This window comes from Pseudorasbora parva, chromosome 1, assembly GCF_024679245.1.
Source record: "Pseudorasbora parva isolate DD20220531a chromosome 1, ASM2467924v1, whole genome shotgun sequence".
NCBI classification, from domain to species: domain Eukaryota; kingdom Metazoa; phylum Chordata; class Actinopteri; order Cypriniformes; family Gobionidae; genus Pseudorasbora; species Pseudorasbora parva.
Genome location: NC_090172.1, coordinates 13,078,745 through 13,099,814, shown reverse-complemented (window position 1 = coordinate 13,099,814; position 21,070 = coordinate 13,078,745). Strand labels below are relative to the sequence as shown.

At 38.3% G+C, this 21,070-nt stretch overlaps 1 protein-coding gene across 7 annotated transcripts in view; it reads right to left on the bottom strand.

Annotated features, from left to right (window-relative positions):
• The window catches only part of LOC137048043 (probable E3 ubiquitin-protein ligase HECTD4), a 128,087-nt gene that overhangs the window by 37,661 nt on the left and 69,356 nt on the right, over positions 1-21,070 (bottom strand). For all 7 annotated transcript variants that reach the window (XM_067426058.1, XM_067426281.1, XM_067426205.1 and 4 more), the window contains exons 39-52: positions 20,827-21,029; positions 19,255-19,390; positions 18,940-19,122; positions 17,518-17,682; positions 15,506-15,675; positions 15,255-15,370; positions 12,273-12,376; positions 11,838-11,999; positions 9,600-9,748; positions 9,377-9,456; positions 6,886-7,049; positions 4,386-4,623; positions 4,017-4,153; positions 3,765-3,891 (exon numbers count right to left, since the gene is read on the bottom strand). In XM_067426058.1, coding sequence (XP_067282159.1) covers positions 3,765-3,891; positions 4,017-4,153; positions 4,386-4,623; positions 6,886-7,049; positions 9,377-9,456; positions 9,600-9,748; positions 11,838-11,999; positions 12,273-12,376; positions 15,255-15,370; positions 15,506-15,675; positions 17,518-17,682; positions 18,940-19,122; positions 19,255-19,390; positions 20,827-21,029 — 2,134 coding nt within the window. The remainder of the gene's footprint in view (positions 1-3,764; positions 3,892-4,016; positions 4,154-4,385; positions 4,624-6,885; positions 7,050-9,376; positions 9,457-9,599; positions 9,749-11,837; positions 12,000-12,272; positions 12,377-15,254; positions 15,371-15,505; positions 15,676-17,517; positions 17,683-18,939; positions 19,123-19,254; positions 19,391-20,826; positions 21,030-21,070) is intronic.

Genomic DNA, 21,070 nt, shown 5'->3' with positions numbered 1-21,070 from the left:
TTATAGAGGGAATGCATCGACGTCACTTCGATGCCGGGGCTGAGTGGCAGAAGAGCTGCTGCGTGACCGGAGTTAATGGAGGAAAACACGAGTGGAGCAAACGATCCTTACAACTTACCAAAGATTCAGTGATCCATGGATAATGATATGCAGCCAGGAATCGTGTTTTCCTGACATTTGTAGGAGCCTCATTTCGACAAGAACATTTATAACTGTCATTCATCACATTTTTCAAGTGAATCCCGCATGTATATGTGGATGGGTCCGTGTTTTGAAGCGTGTAGTGGTGGTAATATACTTTATATTCACTAAAAGCTGTCACTCATTCAACAAACGCAATCTCACAAAGTTCCGCAATGACATTGGTATACAATGAATCTCTTATTTTTACAATGTCTGCACTTAGAGAAGATTGCTGCGCGTGTTTAACTGAACTCAGCGCCTGGACAAATGCTCGAGCGGTGAGTGATTCCAAATTGAACACCTGTGATTGGCCAATTCCGTTGTAGAAGTCTGCAAACATGTCTGTGATTGGCTACATTACTCACCGAGGCGAAAACACGTTGGAAATGTAATCATTTGACGAGTGCAAATACAGATACACACTGGATCTTTTGCTAGCTCCTTTTCGCTGATAATATGCAGTTATTACGAATTCTTACAGAGGATTACATATCCTAGACAAGCAGTTATGTGCAGCGTTTCACTCTAAAAGCAGAAGCTGCAGCAGTTGGCAGTGGTTTGAGTGAGAAAATTACACGCTTTTGTCAAGTCCGTCTCAAGCTCAGAACAGCGATGACTATGCGGTCCGTGGACAAGCCTCCCCCTACCCCCCTTCTGGCGCAGGGCCTGGCTTTGTGAGTTTTCGCTGCATTCGCGCTGTAAACCAATGCTGCCTCTCAGTCTTTCTGCCACTCAGCGGGGCGTAATCACAGTCACTCCAGCTGACGATGACATCACGTGCATTCCCTCTATTGATTGTATGGGATGGACAGGTGTTTTTATGCAGCTGAAGACCTCAAACAGGTGCATCTAATTTAGGATAATAAATGAAGGGGAGGTGGACATTTTAAAGGCAGACTAACAGGTCTTTGAGGGTCAGAATTCTAGCTGATAGACAGGTGTTCAAATACTTATTTGCAGCTGTATCATACAAATAAATGGTTAAAAAAAATCATATATTGTGATTTCTGGATTTTTTTTTAGATTACGTCTCTCACAGTGGCCATGCACCTACGATGACAATTTCAGACCCCTCCATGGTTTCCAAGTGGGAGAACTTGCAAAATAGCAGGGTGTTAAAATACTTATTTTCCTCACTGTAAGTTGCGTTTGATATCTGCTATATTCAGTAAGTGAACTTTCTTGGAGTAGACTGGGTAAACCCAGCCTGATCTGCCGGCAATTTGATTTCGCCCTGCAACTCAATCTGGAAACCTGTGAATTAATTTCTACTGCATCTGTTACACTTCTGCGGGAACCAATCACAGACTGGCTTATCCACCTGGCGTGCTATTGGCAGGTTTAACATGATGACGGATAGAGAAGCAATGGGTCATTGCCATAGACCGTAAAAATGTTTCATTGCCCGTTGATCACGCCTCTTGTGGTCTGATTGGTTGAAGGACTATCCAATTGCGTACAGAGTCATTTGAATAATGCTCTTTATCACACCTCTTGTGCAGTATAAGGACCAGACTCCCCAGACCGACGTTCAATCTTAAATGGAACTTGGTCTGGTGATAGCCAGACAATTCTTGGAGCAGATAAAATAAAAAGAGAGTTCATATATCTGACTGCTTGCATTCATTGATGAAAACGTAGCCATGTGCAGTAATGGTGAAAATTGAGGAGTCAACGAATCGTTATGCATCTTGATATTAAATCGAAGACATGAAAATTGTAATTAAATTGAATCGTGAGACTACTGATGATACACACCCCTAACAGGCAGGTAGATTTTATCAGGGCTGGTTAAAAACTGCAGGACAGTGGCCCCTCCAGGACCAAAGTTGCCCATCCCTGATTTAAATAGTCTGGTTCAGTGTTTGCTGAAAGATAGTGCTGAAGCACACTGTCAGAGCTCCTCTGAAATTGTCCACCTCCCTCAGCTCCACCTGCCTAGATCTGCAATGGGATTTATGTATGTCTATTTATGCAGCAGCATGTCTGTGTGTCTATTAGCAGTAGTACGTCCGTACTTTCTCTGTAGCAGTGGCATAGCAGACCAAATATAATAACACTGCCATATTCAACAACATGCTAAATGATTGAAATATATTTGCAGATAATATATAATATTAAAGGGTTACTTTAGCGATTAGCATATGGCTTTGTATCAGTAGAAACCCTGGAGTATAATCAAATGATTGAGCTATGAAAATGCATAAAAGAGATTTATGCATTTTATTTTTGGAAAAATTCCTCCCGTTACGCAAATTGACGATATTTGCGTCATCTTTGGAATGTTTGGCCAGAGGCTAAAGACTACAGCCAGCAGAGGGAGCTATTTACGCATGTTTTCAACTCACACATGGGGAATGGGAGATCACACTCAGAGCTCAGCTCAACATCAGGCATTCATTTAAACGGATGCTAAGCAATGTAAGTGTTTTAACTTTAGTTAACGTAGTTAAGCTTCCAAAGGCATGAACTGAAAACACACCAGACTGAACACGCGTTGTGAATGTATGGTGCGAGTGTGATCGCGATTACCTCAGCTCTCATCACGAGAGCTCATCAGCTCATTTATGACGTAAAATGTAATCTGACTCCTAATCTGAGTTAGTGCTGTGAGACTCGATCGTTATATTGAACAGACACGTTCAGTATTTAATTGTAGTGTCTGTTCTCTAACTCAGTCACAGTAATCCAGTAGGTGACTTTGGGAATGGCCTCACAGGGCAGCGAAGCATTCTGGGAATTGTAGTCTTTAATCCCCATGAGACAAAAATACATTTTCTGTCTTTTCTCAGTCTAGAAGGCACCAAATTCAAAAATAATTTCACATTTCTACTACATTAATGACCCAGTTTTAATACAGATTCATCTTTCAAGTGCTTAAGTACCCCTTTAATGAAATAAAAGGCCACTTAAGTCTGCTTAAAGAGAGCACATTTTCATGACTGTTTCTTAACACACTTAAGTACATTTTTAAAAGTGTGCTTCGTATAAAATGTCAAATTAAGTTTTTACTTTAGAGTATATTTTAATTAATGCTTTAATAATCTTTTGTTGTGCTTTAATGTAGTGCACTTATTTTGATGCCTCTAGAGTGTTAGGTAACACTTTATTTTAAGGTAAAAAGATTCCTGTTGTGCATCTTGAGACAAAACAATGGCACTCACATATTTCAAGATATTTCAGTGCAAGAGGCTTTCAGTTAAAACAGCTCAAACATGCATTTTAGTCTGGAACAAGACTTAAGCCTTGTCTGTGAAATGGGCAGTAATATGTCTCTTTAGCTTTTAGTGTCATTTGTTAATAGTGGTTTTGACTCACAGAAGCTTTAATCACAAAATAAGACACAGGCTTAGTATTTCTCATGGTTTAACAATAAATGCAAGAGATATGCACAAGTAAAGCACAGCCCTTTTGATTAAATACAGAGATGTGTTCGTGTGTGTTTGAGCACATGAAGATAAAAGAGCAGGACAAACTCAGTGTGCACGACAGGGTCAAACCAAGAGTTGTCACTGATTAAATGAATGAATGAGCTGGGAAGGACTCTTTTAGTCACTGTAAATAAAAAAAGAAACATTCACCGAGCTGAAGTGCTCCTTTGATCTGATCCAGACCAGACTTCCTCTCTGCTTCATTCCTGAAACGACGACGAATGGTTGGAAAAACTTTGGTTTCCCATGCTTTCACAAGCAAGGCGTAATGATCCTCCTTTACAAAAAGACGGCGAGAGAAAAAAAAACATGATTTCTTTGATTTAGTTGACACTATGTTAGGGGTGTAACTTGCGAATTGCTTTAGAGAAAATTAAGGGTCTCGTTATGAGCTTTCCATACCCTAGGAATGTCTTCATCATCTTCATCATCACTCTCATCATCAGCAATCAGTGGCGGGTGGGCGCTTGGCCCTGAGACGACCAGATTCTCATAGCTCAGTTCTACCTTGTAGTGGCAAGAGGCATCACTATTGTATTCTGTAAATAAAATAAGACCATAAAAAAAGTTTAAACCACATGAAGCTGCACCGAATTTAAATACAATTTTTAACTGATAACTGATAGATAAAATTAACAGTCAGATAGCCAGTTTTATTTAGAAGAGGGAGGGACACCCTTCAAAAGCAATCCAACCTCAAGTACAGTACACGCATACACATTTTTGGAGCTGAAAGTATTAATATTAGTTATTATTTGAGTTGACACTGACGTTGCTGTGCTGTGACGACCGCGGCAATTCGGCACGGAGGACCATGAGAACCAGAGTCAGACGCCACACTAGTGCCGGCATCATTGTCGCTGTCGGAGGCCATGGCAAAGGGCAGAGCCTCAAAGTTGGCACTGATCTCCTCTGAGAGGTCCATGCAGAGATCGGCAGCGTTTCGATGAGCCTGTCCCTCTGCGTACGCAAATAACCGGCAGCCAAAGTTTGCGTGGATCTTTGTATTCTAAAAAAAGAGAACGGGGAATAATTATTAAACAATTAAAATATTTATAAAACAGGGCTAAAGGGCCAATAAGAAACCAGTGTAAAATAAAAAGACATTTATAAGACCATCTCCATGATTAGATAAGCAACACTATCCTCAAAGAAGTTTTTGGATGTTTAAAACATACCAAAAAAAATGTCACTGAATTTCACAGAACCATTGAAAATAATTATGATACATAATAAATATTATCCTTTTTAAACCATTGTTTATTTCTTTATTTACCCTCTGAAATATAGAAATGATTTGTCTGTTTTGTGTTTCAGTTTTACATCTAATTTATAATTTATTTTTATTATTTAGTTGTTTTGGGTATAATAGCCAGTGATTTTGTTTGTTAATTAAAACGATTAAAAATCAGTTAACGATTTACAGTAAGGTTCCATTCCACTACATTAATTAACATGAACTAACACGAAACAATAATGCTACAGCCTTTATTAATCATAGTTCATGTTAATTTAAACATTTACTAATACATATTTAAAACTAAAAATTTTCTTTGTTAACACTGCACAAACATGAACAAACCGTCATGTTAGAGCAAAAAAAAGATTATTAAATATATTGCTCACTGTTAGTTCATGTTAAGTATACATTAACTAATGTTAAAGAATGAGACCTTATTGTATATTTTACCTAAAATTGTTTTTGTTAATTTAAATAAGACAAATAAAATATTTAAATATATCTCAACTATTAATAGTGTATGCATTTATGTCCCTTTCCTGCCAGAACACGCCCCCTCAGTCGGACCGAGTGGCAAAAAGCCGCAGCAACTCACACAGTGTGTGTGTGTGTGTGTGTTGCCAAAATAATAGGTACTGAGCACTAAATTATAGAGCACTGTAATCGGTTTAAAAGTACAATCTAAAGGAAAATGCTCAACACCTCAATCGGAATAATAATGCCCAAACCGAATGAAATTGTAATCAGTTTTAGAGGAGTGGGATAAACCTTTTCATGAACTGATCAAACGAAAAATTTCACCATGTAAACGACCTGACCCGATTACTTTTAAATGTAAGTCCTTATGTGACGTGATATACAGGAAAGGCCATGCTCACACCAGGCTATAATGTTGACAAGAGAGGAAAATAAATTTTTCTGAGGGGTAAACTTTTTATTTCGTAAGAAGTTATGAAGATAATGTTGAAATAATGACACAGACACAGCCTGGCTACACCCTCTCATCTTGACAGCGTTTGTCCAAGGCACTTTTTACTTCAACTGCACCTGACAGAATAATTTATATTTCTGGGATGATTAATACACTTTACAACAAATAAAGAGCTTTTATAAAACCGTATAAATCCTGGTGGCCATTGAGAGTTGCTATGGCAACCATGAACACATTCCAGCTGCTGGAGACGACAGCGCCGACATTTCTGATGCGGCAGAAAAACTGTGCGCGCATGTTACAAAAATTATTCTCACTGAAAGTCAGCACATGTAAACCCCAGATCGGTTTAGACAACGTCTCATGTAAACAGTCCACTGAATCTTTCAATCAGAATTATTTTAATCGAAATGACAAAAAAGTTTGTGTTTAGGCGGTACTCGAGACTGCATACTCGAGCATTTATCCACTATTAGTACAAACCTGTAGTAGCGGGCCCTGTCTAAAAGATGGCCAAAACTGTATGAAGCAATGAAGCATCTGTTTTCACCCCAGAAAATCAATGTAAGAGCTCAATAAAACAGTACAAGAAGTGCGTATTAAAGTCTTATCCATATACATACGCTCTCTCCCTTGCATTATCATCAAATATGATATTATATATATAATATTATCACCGTATGCCTTTCAGGGGGTGCTTAATAAACTGGTGGAAACGTGCAGATTAAGGGGCGGTAATATTATAATAGATCCCCTTCTATTCTAGGGGAGAGAAATCGGAGCGCTGTTTTTTTACATGCTTTTAGAAAAAGGCTACACAAAAAGTTACTGGGTTGTTCTTTCACGTTTTCTGGGTTGGTAGATACAACGGGGACCCGATTATAGCACTTAACCATAGAAAAAGTCAGTGATTTTCATGATATGTATCATTTTAATTTGTAGCAAATTATTACTGTTTTTTTTTTTGCAACACCAATTGGGAATGTTTTATTCCCCTCACAAACATACCCAGTAAACCTATAAATGGACTGAAACCATTACGAACCATGCTTAACTTTATGTGCACCACTGGTATGCTTATTTATCATTTGTTTGCAAACCTTCTTCTGAATGTGAACTACGGGCCACATCCCTCCAGCCACATCCTCCAGATAAGGGGCGAGACGTTGACCACAATAAGTGAAATAAACCCTCCCTTTAGGGGGCTGACCGGGTGGAGGCGGAGTGCCTTCCAAACGCTCCCAACCTATACCTGCAACATCACCTGTGTCAAAACAAACAAGACCGATCATTACTGGGGAAGCTTGAGAAATGTTCATTGACCCAAAAATAAAAATCTATAATGGCATTTATAAAATAGTTGCCTACCAGCGTTGGGGAGTAACTAATCATATCAACCCTACTAACTTTACATATACTGTACTACAGAAAAACAGAACTAGCATAGCTTTTTAAGTAACAAGGTCATTTTTCCAATAAGCATTGGTGGGTTGACAAAACACTACATTGTTGGTTTTTACAGTGCAAACAAAAAAAGTTCCGAATCTAAGCATAAACCAATATATTTTTTTTTTTATGAAAACAATATGTATTTTTGCTTCTCATGTAAATGTATCTTGTTTAGATATTTGCACTGGAAAACAAGATAAAAATACAGTGAGAATATTTTTTTGTACACTATATATTATTGTGCACACAACTTTGTCTCAAACAAGTTTGACTGGGTTCAATAATAATCACCCAAGTTCAGGAAAATAAAAATGAGAATGGGAAAATAAAAGCGAAATAAAGAATAATTAGGGAGCGCAATAAGAGCAAACATAAAGCATCAGTTATAGAAGTTAGGGAATAGAATGGTCAACTCAGTCGTGGGAAAAAAACTGATTGTGAAATATCATATATTATATTTAAATACATTTTACAAACTAAGACTTTTTGTCTTAAAGTTTAAATCATTGTTTTAATAATATTTTGTTGTGCTTTAAAGAAGTGCCTTTATTATGATGTGTTGACTAAAATACTAAAGCACATGTAAAATGCTTGATTATGCAGTAATTTTAAATGTTCTGTAATTTGATATTACATTAATATGTATTTTAGTTCATATATTTTAAAATGCACTAAATAGCAACATTATTCCGTATGAATACATGACATACAATTTAAATTTCAAAGGAAATTACATTAAAGTATATTTTGGGTTACAGTAGTACACTTTAACTATATTTCAAAGACAATAGAATTCTGAAATTACATATAAAGATCTACTTACTAAAGTCCTACTTAAGTAAAAAAAAATAAAAAAAAACCCCGGAGTATATTCGAAGGATCATGCTTCCCCCCCTCATATCCCGTTAAGACGAGATTTATGCATTTTATTTCTGGAAAAAAATCCTTCGATGACGCAAATATCTTCAATTTGCGTCATCTGAGGAATTTTTGGCCAGAGGCTAAAGACTACAGCCAGTAGAGGGAGCTATTTCCGCATGTTTTCAACCCGCGCATGGATGTGAGTGGACCATGGTGTGGATTTTATCTTATTTCTATGGTGCAGACAGAGTGAGAGAAGGTGGTGAAGTAAAGCATAGAAGAATTTCTGCCAGGAAAAAAATAGCTCAAGTTGTCTAACTGAATTTTTAATGAGAGAGGTGAGCAGAATGGAGAGTGAGCGCAATCACATGAAACTGGCGAGAATATGAAGCATGCATCCCAAGATCCAGCAATATTTAGTGTAAATGTATGTGTTACAGAGGTCAAAGCATTTATCGAAACAAGCTCCAAAAACAGCATGTAGGCTGCTGTCACTTTCAGAGTTTCACAAATCCAACATACAGGAACACATGTTATATTTCTCAATTGTTTAGGTTCACTTAACTCTTTCCCTGACAAAAACAGATTTTTCTGTCAGATGCTAGGGGCATTAATGTGCATCTTCTGAATGAGTACAGAATCTCCTGATCAAAACACACGTGAGGAAGACGCAGTAAAACAAGCGATCGAATGTAAGCAGATGCTTATGCAAAATAATGTGATCATCAACATTAAACATCATATAAATCAAAACTATCTAATGTTACGGATTTAAATGTGGACCCAGAATGAGCTACAGGTCTGTGCCAGCATTAGGGGTGTTGATGGACTCAATCCGCTCTATCTATGTTTGATCATCGCTCTGAATCTGATCTGGATATAGTCTTTCACAAAAACATGATTTTCTCAGCTTTATGTTGTCGTTTGCGCTGTCTTGTGTCTTGCTATTGAAATAGGCATGGCTTAAAATGACATACTTTCGTGACTTATCAGCTAACCCTGGGCCAACGAACAGTCCCTATTGTCGAGTCCCTTTTTGTGTTTCACAAAGCATAAGAAAGAATTAGGTATGACATGAGGGTGAGTAAATAATGACAGGATTAAATTTTTTCAGTTAATTAACTAACTGAGGTTGTAGCTTGGGAAGCTGCAATTTCCAAAGTAGCTTCCCCAACACTGTTGGCCCATAAAGGCAGTCGGCTTGAACACCATAATGTGCTTGTGGTTAATGTCTGAATAGTCAAATGAATAAAGGCCGTTTGGAACAATGTCCTGTCTCACCAGGAAGTAGAGCCACGTCTAGTCTCACACTCTTCCACTGCAGCAAACTGGAGCCATTATAGTGTACTGCCCTCCCATTACTGAGCGGGAGAGAAACAACAACAAGGATGACATGTAAAAAGAAAGGAGTTAGAATGGAAAGCAGAGAGCAACAGAAAGAACAGGTTGATAGTCAGTACGAGTGAAAGCTAATTGAGTAAAGTTAAACGTAGTGGGTCAGTACTTGTGGAATAGACAGGTGCCGACAGGATTCGTCCAGGCACCATCTCTCTTCTCAGCCTCCGGGGAAAAACCAAATGACACTATAGGACCGCTGTCATCCTCTGAATCTCCAAATGAAACGATCTCTATCTCCCAGTAAAAAGAAGGAGCCTGGAAACCAGAAAGAGAGAGATACAGGTATACTATCATTTAAAATATCTGTTTGCTATTGCAAAACATGTTAAAATGTCATTTGGAAAGCTGAATTCTCAGCATCATTACTCCAGTCTTCAGTGTCACATGATCCTTCAGAAATCATTCTAATGTGCTGCTTTGCTGCTCAAAAAACATTTCTTACTATTAACAATGTTGGTAACAGTTATCATTTTTGTGGAAACCGTGACATTTATTTCCCAGGATGAATAGAAATTTCAAAAGAACAGCATTATTTGAAAAAGAAGTCTTTTGTAACTAGGGATGCACCGATACCATTTTTCAGAACCGATACTAATCCGATACAATGCAGTTTTGTTAAAAAAATTATATGTAGAATTTCTATACCTCAGTCTATTGAACTGATAAATACTAAATACAGACAACTTCATTATAAAGAAAAACAACAATTAATAAAAAAATATATAATCACAATCTATAACAAAAAATACTACTAAACACTAGATGGTGAATAAATTAGATTAATGAATAATTCAGCAGCAAAAGTTACAAAATCACAAAATCATATTGTGGATCAAAGTCCACAATAGTTTTATAAAATATAAACATTTACAGGGGAAAAAATAAAGACAACCATAAAAGTGAATAAGTGTAGCTCTAAATCTGGTAAAATATTACACAAAATCAAGTAAATATATTTATAGAAATAGGGCCTATATACTAAGAAATTACATTTATTTAAAATGCATAGCGCATCTTTTTAATGAGGCAGCAACATATTATAAATAATATTATAGGCAGAACAAGAAAGGCTATTTATAATCTTTCATAGCGCAAAAGTATTATAATACAGAGCAGCTCAAAGTGTGTATGCGCATCCCATGCGCAGGATGATCTGCTTGAAGCAACACAGAGCGCTGCACTCCGTCAAGAAGTTCATTAGATTTCATATACTGATGCGTAGTGTGTATCTATGCAATATTTTATTGAGACATTTATTTTAACAGTTTAACATTTCAGTTACTGTGTGTGAAGAACAATACAATATCTAGTCCAGCGTTGTGATCTAACTACACGATTAACAGCAATAAACAGCAGCAGATAATCATTTTTTGAGAAACCATAGACCGTTATCTACAGATCAAGTATAATAACAGAAACAATTAATAATCTTGGAGAGTTTTGTGTTGACTGTCGTAACCGACCGCGACACACAGTTTAAAGCTGAATAGAGTGACTGAGCCGCAGCGGAGGGAAGCATGTATGAGTTTAATGACTTAAATATTCATCTGTACCGCACATTAAGCTATGGAATGGTTTCAGAACACTTATAATATAGTGCACGAATCGTTGATGATGCTTTATAATGTTTTTGAGCCTTTTGTGGGGCACTGGGGCTTAACAATAACACAGATTATATGCACACTATCGGATTTGGATCGGTCCTGAATGACTGATACCTGATCTGGCAAATAATGGTGGATCGGAGCCGATATCGATAATGAATATCAGATTGGTGCATCCCTATTTGTAATATTATCAACGCATTTACTGTTGTAGTGAACCGCATCAGGGCCCAGTTTATGGCCGGGCTCCTCTCTGTTCATAACAGTGGATAAAGGTTTGCAACATTTTGATTGGATCTTGGGGGGCTAAGCATAAACAAACTGTTCAACGCCATCAGATAAAGAAGCTAGAACAACAGCCAGACACCTCTTAGAGGGCAACAAAAAGACCTCTGGTACCAAGGCCAGGAAGAACAGGACTTCTGATTGGTCCATTTCAGCCCTTCAGCCATCTAATTCCTAAGGTTTGCCCGTGACTGCCATAAAAATCTCTCAGCAACAGTGGGTGAAACAGACAGAGATCAAAATGGTCTATCAAAATTCATTTAAATCTTTGTTTGGAAACCTGAATAAGTATGAAATTGATGTACATCAGAGAAATATATTCTCGGCAATGGTTTTCTCAAGTTTTTGTAATGCCACAACTTAAATTCTGCTGTTTGACAGTTCAATCTTTTTCCATCTTGTTCTATTGAATATTTTCAAAGGTATCAGTTATCAAGTAACATGGCTGTAGTTACCTGAACAGGCACAGGTGAAGTGGCATAAATGAAAGTTCCTCTGGGAAGGCCTCCACCTGCACTTGGATCCGCCAGAAAGGTCACAGAGGTCAAGTGTGAAGAGAACATGCAGGCCCGAACTGGAGGGAAGACGCGTGACGGACACCATGTGATTTCTTTAGGCTGCGGAGGGAAAAAAAAGTGCTAAACAATTCACAAATCATCACAAGCAGTCAGAGTATTTTTTCACCCAATCAGAAGGCTTTGAGGGGCTTTATTTCTGCCAATCATTTTGTGTTTACAGGACAGCCCATATATGGCAAGCAGGAAGCTGAGTGATATTAGATAAATAATAATAATACCACACTTTAATTGAATAAGTAATAAAAAAATAATTTAAAAAACCAAATGCTTCTCTTGATCCTGTTAAATCAGCACTAATGAGGCTCAACTCACCTGCCGTTGATCAGTTTGTACTGGAGGTGGTGGAGGACGAGCACAGTCTCGATAAAGCATCCTAACTCTCTCACACTGCACCTCAACCATCACTAAACGCTCTCCTACAAACACACACAGAACCAGCCATGCCAATAAATGGTGTTTTACTTACAAGTAGATGTGTCTTCAGACTGACAAAAAAGACAGCAGCAGCAGTGAAACATGTAAAAAACTGCAAAAGCTAAGAGAGGGTGAAGAACAGCCTGCATCATCATTACCCAATTACTGGTTACGTACAGTCAGTGATACTGGTTATATACTCTTTTAAAATTAAACTCTCTCATGTTTTTGTGTAGGGTAGGCTATTTTGCAAAAAAAATTCCACCAAATTGTATGTTGTAAATGGCAAATGTATGTCTTTTCCTATAACAACTATATAAATATAATTTTTCACATAACATTTCAAAACTGAATACTGTCACTTTTGACTCGTTCATAGGGTGTGAGAAAGGTTGTTAAACAAGATAAATGGTTTATGCTTAATTTCACAATAAGTGTGCGATTAAGCACACAAAAGTTGCACATACAGTTGTGAGAAAAAGTATGTGAACCCTTTGGCGAATCTTTGAAAATTTGAACAAAATAAGAGTGATATCGCACAAAAAAGCATGCTATTGTTTTCTTTTCTTTTTTTTTTAAGTACTGTCCTGAAAAAGATATTTTACATAAAAGATGTTTACATATAGCCCCACCAGACAAAAAAAAATAGCTGTGAGTCTCTTATTTGTCCTGAGAAGTTAAACTGCCCAATGTTCATCAGAAAAATCCTCCAAGTCCTGAAAAATCTTCTGTTTTTCGGCATCTTTTGTATATTTACCTTGACCTTCAAATTCAAAACTTTTTCACACCCGGCTCTTAATGTATTGTGTTTCCTTCTGGAGCATCAGTGAATGTTTGAACCTTTTTCAATAGTTGTGTTTGAGTCCCTCAATCGCCCTCAGTGTGAAAAGATGGACCTCAAAATCACACAAACACTGCTGGAAAGGGTTCAAATATGTAAAAGATGCTGGAAAACTGAAGAATTTTTGGGACCAGAAGGATTTTTCTGAAGAACAATGGGCAGTTTGACTGCTCAGGACAAACAAGAGACTCAAGAACAACCATCACAAAACAAACAAAAACAGCTGTGGATCATCCAGGGAACAATATCATCAGGCAACATAATATTGTGGATCACAGTATTAATAATCAATGGTTCACAAACTACTGAACAAACTACTGTTACATTTTTATAAATCCATCTATTTGTCTTGCGCACTATATGTAAAAAATGTTTTATGCAAAATATCTTATTCAGGATAGTACTAAACGTTTATTTTTATTTTTTATTCACATATATTTACAGATCCTGCAAGGGTTTCAAACACTTTTTCTTGCAACTGTATATGTAATAATTGCTTGTGTCTTTAAAAGAAAAACGTACCATTTGATTTTTTTTTTTCAGTGTAGAGGGGAAAAAAAAGGGCGTTTCATCTACAGGCCTTTCTCAAAAAAATAGCATATTGTGATAAAGTTCATTATTTTCCATAATGTAATGATAAAAATTAAACTGTCATATATTTTAGATTCATTGCACACCAACTGTCACAATATTTCAGGTCTTTTATTGTTTTAATATTGATGATTTTGGCATACAGCTCATGAAAACCCAAACTTCCTATCTCAAAAAATTTGCATATTTCATCCGAACAATAAAAGAAAAGTGTTTCTAATACAAAAAAAGGTCAGCCTTCAAATAATTATGTTCAGTTATGCACTCAATACTTGGTCGGGAATCCTTTTGCAGAAATGACTGCTTCAATGCGGCGTGGCATGGAGGCGATCAGCCTGTGGCACTGCTGAGGTGTTATGGAGGCCCAGGATGCTTCGATAGCGGCCTTAAGCTCATCCAGAGTGTTGGGTCTTACGTCTCAACTTTTTCTTCACAATATCCCACAGATTCTCTATGGGGTTCAGGTCAGGATAGTTGACAAAGTCTCCTGATAGCTAGCTGCATTGATCCTGCCCTTGATAAAACACAGTGGACCAACACCAGCAGCTGACATGGCACCCCAGACCATCACTAACTGTGGGTACTTGACACTGGACTTCAGGCATTTTGGCATTTCCTTCTCCCCAGTCTTCCTCCAGTCTCTAGCACCTTGATTTCCGAATGACATGCAAAATTTGCTTTCATCCGAAAAAAGTACTTTGGACCACTGAGCAACAGTCCAGTGCTGCTTCTCTGTAGCCCAAAAGCTGCTTGAACTGGGGAATGCGGCACCTGTAGCCCATTTCCCGCACACGCCTGTGCACGGCGGCTCTGGATGTTTCTACTCCAGACTCAGTCCATGCGTCCGCAGGTCCCCCAAGGTCTGGAATCGGTCCTTCTCCACAATCTTCCTCAGGGTCCGTTCACCTCTTCTCATTGTGCAGCTTTTTTTGCCACACTTTTTCCTTCCCACAGACTTCCCACTGAGGTGCCTTGATACAGCACTCTGGGAACAGCGTATTCGTTCAGAAATTTCTTTCTGTGTCTTACCCTCTCACTTGAGGGTGTCAATGAAGGCCTTCTGGACAGCAGTCAGGTGGGCAGTCTTACCCATGATTGCGGTTTTGAGTAATGAACCAGGCTGGGAGGTTTTAAAAGCCTCAGGAATCTTTTGCAGGTGTTTAGAGTTAATTAGTTGATTCAGATGATTAGGTTAATAGCTCGTTTAGAGAACCTTTTCATGATATGCTCATTTTTTGAGATTTTGGGGTTTTCATGAGCTGTATGCTAAAATCATCAGTATTAAAACAATAAAAGACCTGAAATATTTCAGTTGGTGTGCAATGAATCTAAAATATATGAAAGTTTAATTTTTATCATTACATTATGGAAAATGATGAACTTTATCACAATATGCAATTTTTTTTAGAAGGACCTGTATATGTGGCTTTATTGTTGTCGGCACTCACCAGGACTGCACTCCTGAGCAATAAGGTTGAGCACCTCCACTGCTGCTGGACACTGCTGAATAAACTCTTCACAAAATGAGCTGTCCTCAAGCAACTGCGCCATCACCAAACACGCTCTGACAGAGTCAAAGACAGGCACACTCAATATATCTCTCATATGGATTAATTGAAGTACTGTACAATGTCACATTCTTAGACATTCTAGTCTTGGTTGTGCTATGTCACAATAGAAGATACACTGAGTGTCTGACCTAGTTCTGATCTCGGCCAGAAGACGCACCACCGCCATCACAGGACTGGATCCGTCTCCCGACGCAGGGAGGGACGTGTGGATGGACAGACTGCCCTCCTGTGGCAGTAACATGGACTGCACTGCTTGAACGACCTTCTCTGTGATGGACAGCTTATGCAGCGGCAGAGCCTTACAACAAAAGCACAAGATTGAGACATGACATCAGATATCTGAGCTGCTTTAGTAATGAGCAAGCTTGAAAAGTCCTGAGGCAAAGGCAAGACATGGCAAGAGAAGTTTAATCATATCTCAACATGATATTGCAAAAAAAAAAAATTCTGACTTTATCTCAGCATTTCTTTCTTATGTTAGTCAGCTTCTTATTAAGTAGACAGTGGGTTGTTACACTATATTTACAAATGGAGGCATGTTTGTAAACTACTGTAGATGCATAACATCAGTGTGGATTATTCCACATTATTAAAGCTCCCATGGCATAACATTTAAATTTTATGAGGTTTTTCAACATTAATATGAGTTCCCCTAGCCTGAATATTGTCCCCAAATGGCTAGGAATTTTGATCGGTGTAAACCGAATTCTGTCTTTCTCTGCCTTTGAGTAAATGAGAGCCCAGATGAGCTGATCTTGAAATCTCCTGTTATGATGTCATAACAGGAAAGGTTACCTCCCCTTCCTCTGCTTTGCCCGCCCAGAGAATTAGTAGAGAATGGATTCAGTTTATCAGTCACGATGTCAGCACAGGCTTTACATATGGATTCGACAGCACCGCCACAGTCAGTGAGTAACAGTGTTCATTAATGTCTGATCTGGGATCAGGGATTACTGATGTGTAGCTAATCATTCAAGTTCACACAGACTTTCTTTCTAAATCTTTTAATACTGTCAGTCCCGCTGCTGGCTGTCGTGATGCATCAGTGAATCAAGCCAGTGACTAAAATGATTAACTTCATGTCTTTTCTGCTAGTACAATGAAACAAATCTGTTATTTAAATGATTAAACTGTAGAGAGCGATCAAAGAACTCTCTTTATAAAGTTCGGATCTGTCAATCACACGTATCTGCAGTGCACACTTGTCCAAACTGCCGTTAAAATGAATGACGCTGTTATGCTCGATGTTGTGTTTGTTGTTAGTTGTGGTGAAAGCATTTTGCGAGAGAACTAACGTTACAAAGTTAATAGAATAAGGGTCGGCGTGACTGGGACTCTCAGATACAAACAAAATAAACTCGCGCTCACATCGCTCTCAACAACTCAGTATAATAACACTTTCTCAGCAATCTTTCCCTAGCTATCTGTCTCTCTCTGGACTGGCAGTGAAATACTTTGAAATACTCATTTCAAATTCAAAGATGTCAGCCAATCACAACAGTGGGTGTGTTGACTGAAGTCTCACAGCAGACACACCCCTTGAAACAGAGCAGTCAAGCCAGAGGGCTAATATCAGTATAGAAAAAATGCCTTTTATTGTAAATTATGACATTTTTTGATGTAAAAAGCATAATAACAATATAAGTAGTGGGGCAGCAGTGGCTCAGTGGTTCATGTAGGCTGTCTACAAACCGAAAGGTTGGTGGTTCGATCCCCGGTTCCACCTGACCAAGTGTCGAGGTGTCCTTGAGCAAGACACCTAACCCCAGCTGCTCCCGATGAGCTGGATGGCGCCTTACATGGCGGACACCGCCGTCGGTGTATGAATGGGTGAATGTGAGGCAAAAATGTAAAGCGCTTTGGATAAAAGCGCTATATAAATGCAGTCCATATAAGTACACCTCAGGAAACATTATAAAATAAAAATCCATGCCATGCCATGGGACCTTTAATAAGAGTAACTACTAAAAAAAGGTTATTTTTTAACTGAAATAAAATTAAGCTAGATAATAATGGGCCATGTATGATACTGTGAGATGAAAACATTTTCATTGTTTAATGCAAAATGTAAGAACACTGCTAACTTTATGACATCAAAATAACAATTGTGCAGTGTTACACTTATCTGAGAAGTGATTACCTCAGAGCGGGGGGTGCAGAGGCGGGATATGGGTACAGTGAGGATATCAGATGCCTTGCTTGTGCGGCGGTAATCGCAGGAAGGAAACTTGACAGTGGCAATGCCCTCCTGCTCATTAATGGATATGACGACACCAACACTATCCAATACGCCTTTACCCACCACCTGCCACAGACAACGGACATGGACAGAGGCAAATATTTCAGAGAGATACTTGCAATGTAAGCCATTGAGATAATTCATCTGCTAAACTGTGTGTGTGTTCCTATTAACTGTCAGTATCGTGGTAGCAGGACACTTGGCATGCTTTTTCCCCTATCACATATTTTAGTAATCGCCATAAATTATGTATCATTTGAAAGCTTGAAAACATTTCATCCGGTGAAAAATGTTTTGGACACGTTTCAAATCTTACAGAATTTACTGCACAGGTCATAAGGTTACTGCACAGTTTTACTGTCATAAGTCACACAGGTATATTTGTGGCAATAGTCAACAATACATTTTTGTTTTACATGGGGTTTTTTTGTGCCCACAAATCTAACCTTTTGTGGTCAAGGGTCACATATTATAAACAAATCTTTATCTAAACACGTACTGTTGGAAAGATCTGAGACTCAAGGTTCTATAGTTGGCCACTGTTTTGTGATAGATGTGACAGAAATGTACAAACTTGTGATGAGTGCATCAAAAATGTATCTATTGTTAGGCCTATTTTTGGTATAACACCTAGAAAAAAATCAAATTCTCAAAAACAAAATTCTCACTATAGGAGAATTTTATATAAGGCTTCCATTTTCAAGCATATGTAAAATACATAATTGGGACCACAAAATACATTCTTGAGTCAATTCCTAAAAGCGCAGATGGAAGTGGAAAGTTCGTCGCTTGATCTACTGACAATGCGCAAATTAAAAAATTGACGCAGCCGGATCATTTCCATAATGACCAGCGCAATCTACCAAGAGCAGCATAAAATAGCATCTGGTTTAAGTGTGCTTTTTTTGGCCGTTAAACAATGCCAGTAAATTGACCAGCGCAAACCTTAGTAAATCACCTTGTGTGATTCATTTAAACACTCTCCTCCCATAAATTTTGTGTCTGAAATGAATCTTCTACATATGCAAGGTCAGGTTAGTAAATCCTGATAGCTGTTCTTTAATGCCAATAGAGGGTTTGTGCTGGTGCAAGCTGTTAGTAAATCTTGCCCCTGGTATGATATAAATATGTTAAGTAGTTAATTTGCTTTACAGTAAACTTAAACTTCTTTGATGTTTTAAGGTAAAGTCCTTTCAATTCAGCAATAATCTGAAACCATTCCAAAGTGTTTATGAATTACAACTATTGAAGTTCGGATAATACATTTTCAGGTCTATGTTCAAAATGGGGGGTGACAGTTAACAGGTTAAATGAATTGGTCACCTGGACTTCAGAACCAATCTTGATGGTCTCCTTGAATCCACCTAATGCACAGAGAGCCGCCACAGCCTGTCGTCCAATCGCCTGCAGCTTGGCTAACTTCCTGCCGCTGCTGTTACCACTCTCCAGAATACTCTCAGCATACTTGCCTAACTGAGGGATGTACATCAAGGCCCTGGACAATACCTGAGGAGAAAACGGGAGATTTTAAACACTGTTGTGTTTGTTCATTAAGCATTATAAAAGTATCATTTTAACAGGCCAGCTGTAATTGCACCCTTGTAAAACCAGGTTTGGACAAGAATCAGGGCAGCTCACCTTTTCAGCCGTGCTGGTCCATATTTGAGCAGTGTTGGATTCAGGTGCAGTCAGAAGACTGTGGAGAAGAGCGATAACCTCAGCTGCCATGCTGTTAGCCACATGACCACTGATGAAGGGCCGCACTGGATCTGATCTGTGTTTCAGAAAATGTTGGTATTAGAAAAGAACTACCGTAATGGTAAACATTTTTAAAAAATAAGATGCTTTATTGTTTTTGAAAGAATCCTCTAATGCTCACAAAGGCAGCATTTATTTAATCGAGAATAATGTAAAATAACTTTTCTATTGTAAAATATTTACAAATGTAATTTATTCCTGTGAAGGCAAAATTATGTCACATGATACTTCAGAAATCATTCTAATTTGCTTATTTGTTGTTGTTGTTTTTCAGGATTCTTTGATTAATACGTTTTATTTGAAATATACATATTTTGTAAGATTATAATGGTGTTTACAGTCAATTTAATGTATCCTTTCTGGATAAAAGCAATACATTTTATTTATTTATAAATCTTACTAACCCCAAACTTTTGGAGCAAATAAGCATATTAGAATGCTGAAAAATGCAGTTTCTTCACATAAATTAAACTTGTTTAATTAAAAAATGTATTTTTTCATATTTATATTATTAAAATATTTAGTATTTAGGTAGCATTTTTTTATAAAACCCTATGGGGGTAGCCTGGATGCCAGCCGAACTTAGCCCCGCCCACAAACATTTTAGGTTGGGCAGTTCGGTCTGGCCTCGCTCCATAGAGGAGTAATTATCTCCGAACAGAAACTGTTCGGACCAATGAAATCATCAGGGCGGGCTTTAGAAGATGACGGACAGATGATCAACAGTAACGTAATCATGCACGTCATCAAAGGGGCTTGGGTTATATTTGTTCAAATCCTAAACGGAGAGCTTGTTTGTATATGCATTCACCTTCACAATTTCTCTCAGAAATGATGATCATGTTGGGTAAGTACTCTGTGTATCATTAAATTCTTAAAAAAAATTACAACACCGGCAAAGATCGTGTATTCCAGCCTTATTCCAGCACGCGTGCAGACAGGGTTGCCAAGTTTTTACAACAAAACCCGCTAACTACAAGCCCTAAACAATAGTTTCTCGGGGGGGTTCTCCGGGGAAAAAATGGCGTTTGGGGGGTAAAATGCGTGTTATTTTGGCAAGGTTGCCTGCTAAAATTCGCACTCATGGGTCTATATATCACTTAATAGTCGCTTCAACCCGCGGACATAGAAAACCACCCGCGGGGAAAAAAAACGCTGACTTGGCAACACAGTGCAGTTGAACTATGTTGACATTTGACAATGCGTCGCTTCGTTGCTCTGATTGGTTGTAGGTCTATCCAATTGATGTCTTTCCTGATTCGGTTGAAACACGCCCCATAATCACAGCCCAATGGAGCAGTTTCAGACTCATATTCTGACTGGAATTGAGTATGACCACGTCAGGCTACTATGGAGGTGGAATGAATAGAAAATACCATCAAACCTTTACTAAAAGACAGTCAGTTCCCTTTCAGATATACATTCATGAGGTGTGAAGTATATTTTTCTTACCGAGCCAATTCAGCATTCCTCTCTCGACAGACTGTAGACTGGGCAGTTTTCTTCTTGTCACCTGTATTGGATACCCCAGTGTTCTCCTGCCCAGTGCTCTCTATTGGTGGACCAACACTAACAATAAGCCCAGATTGAGCCCACTTATTGGCTTTCCGCAAAGCAGATGATGCCTCTTCTGTGATCACCTCACAGCAGCCACCCTGCAGAAAGGTGAACAGATTTTACACATTCAGCATGATGC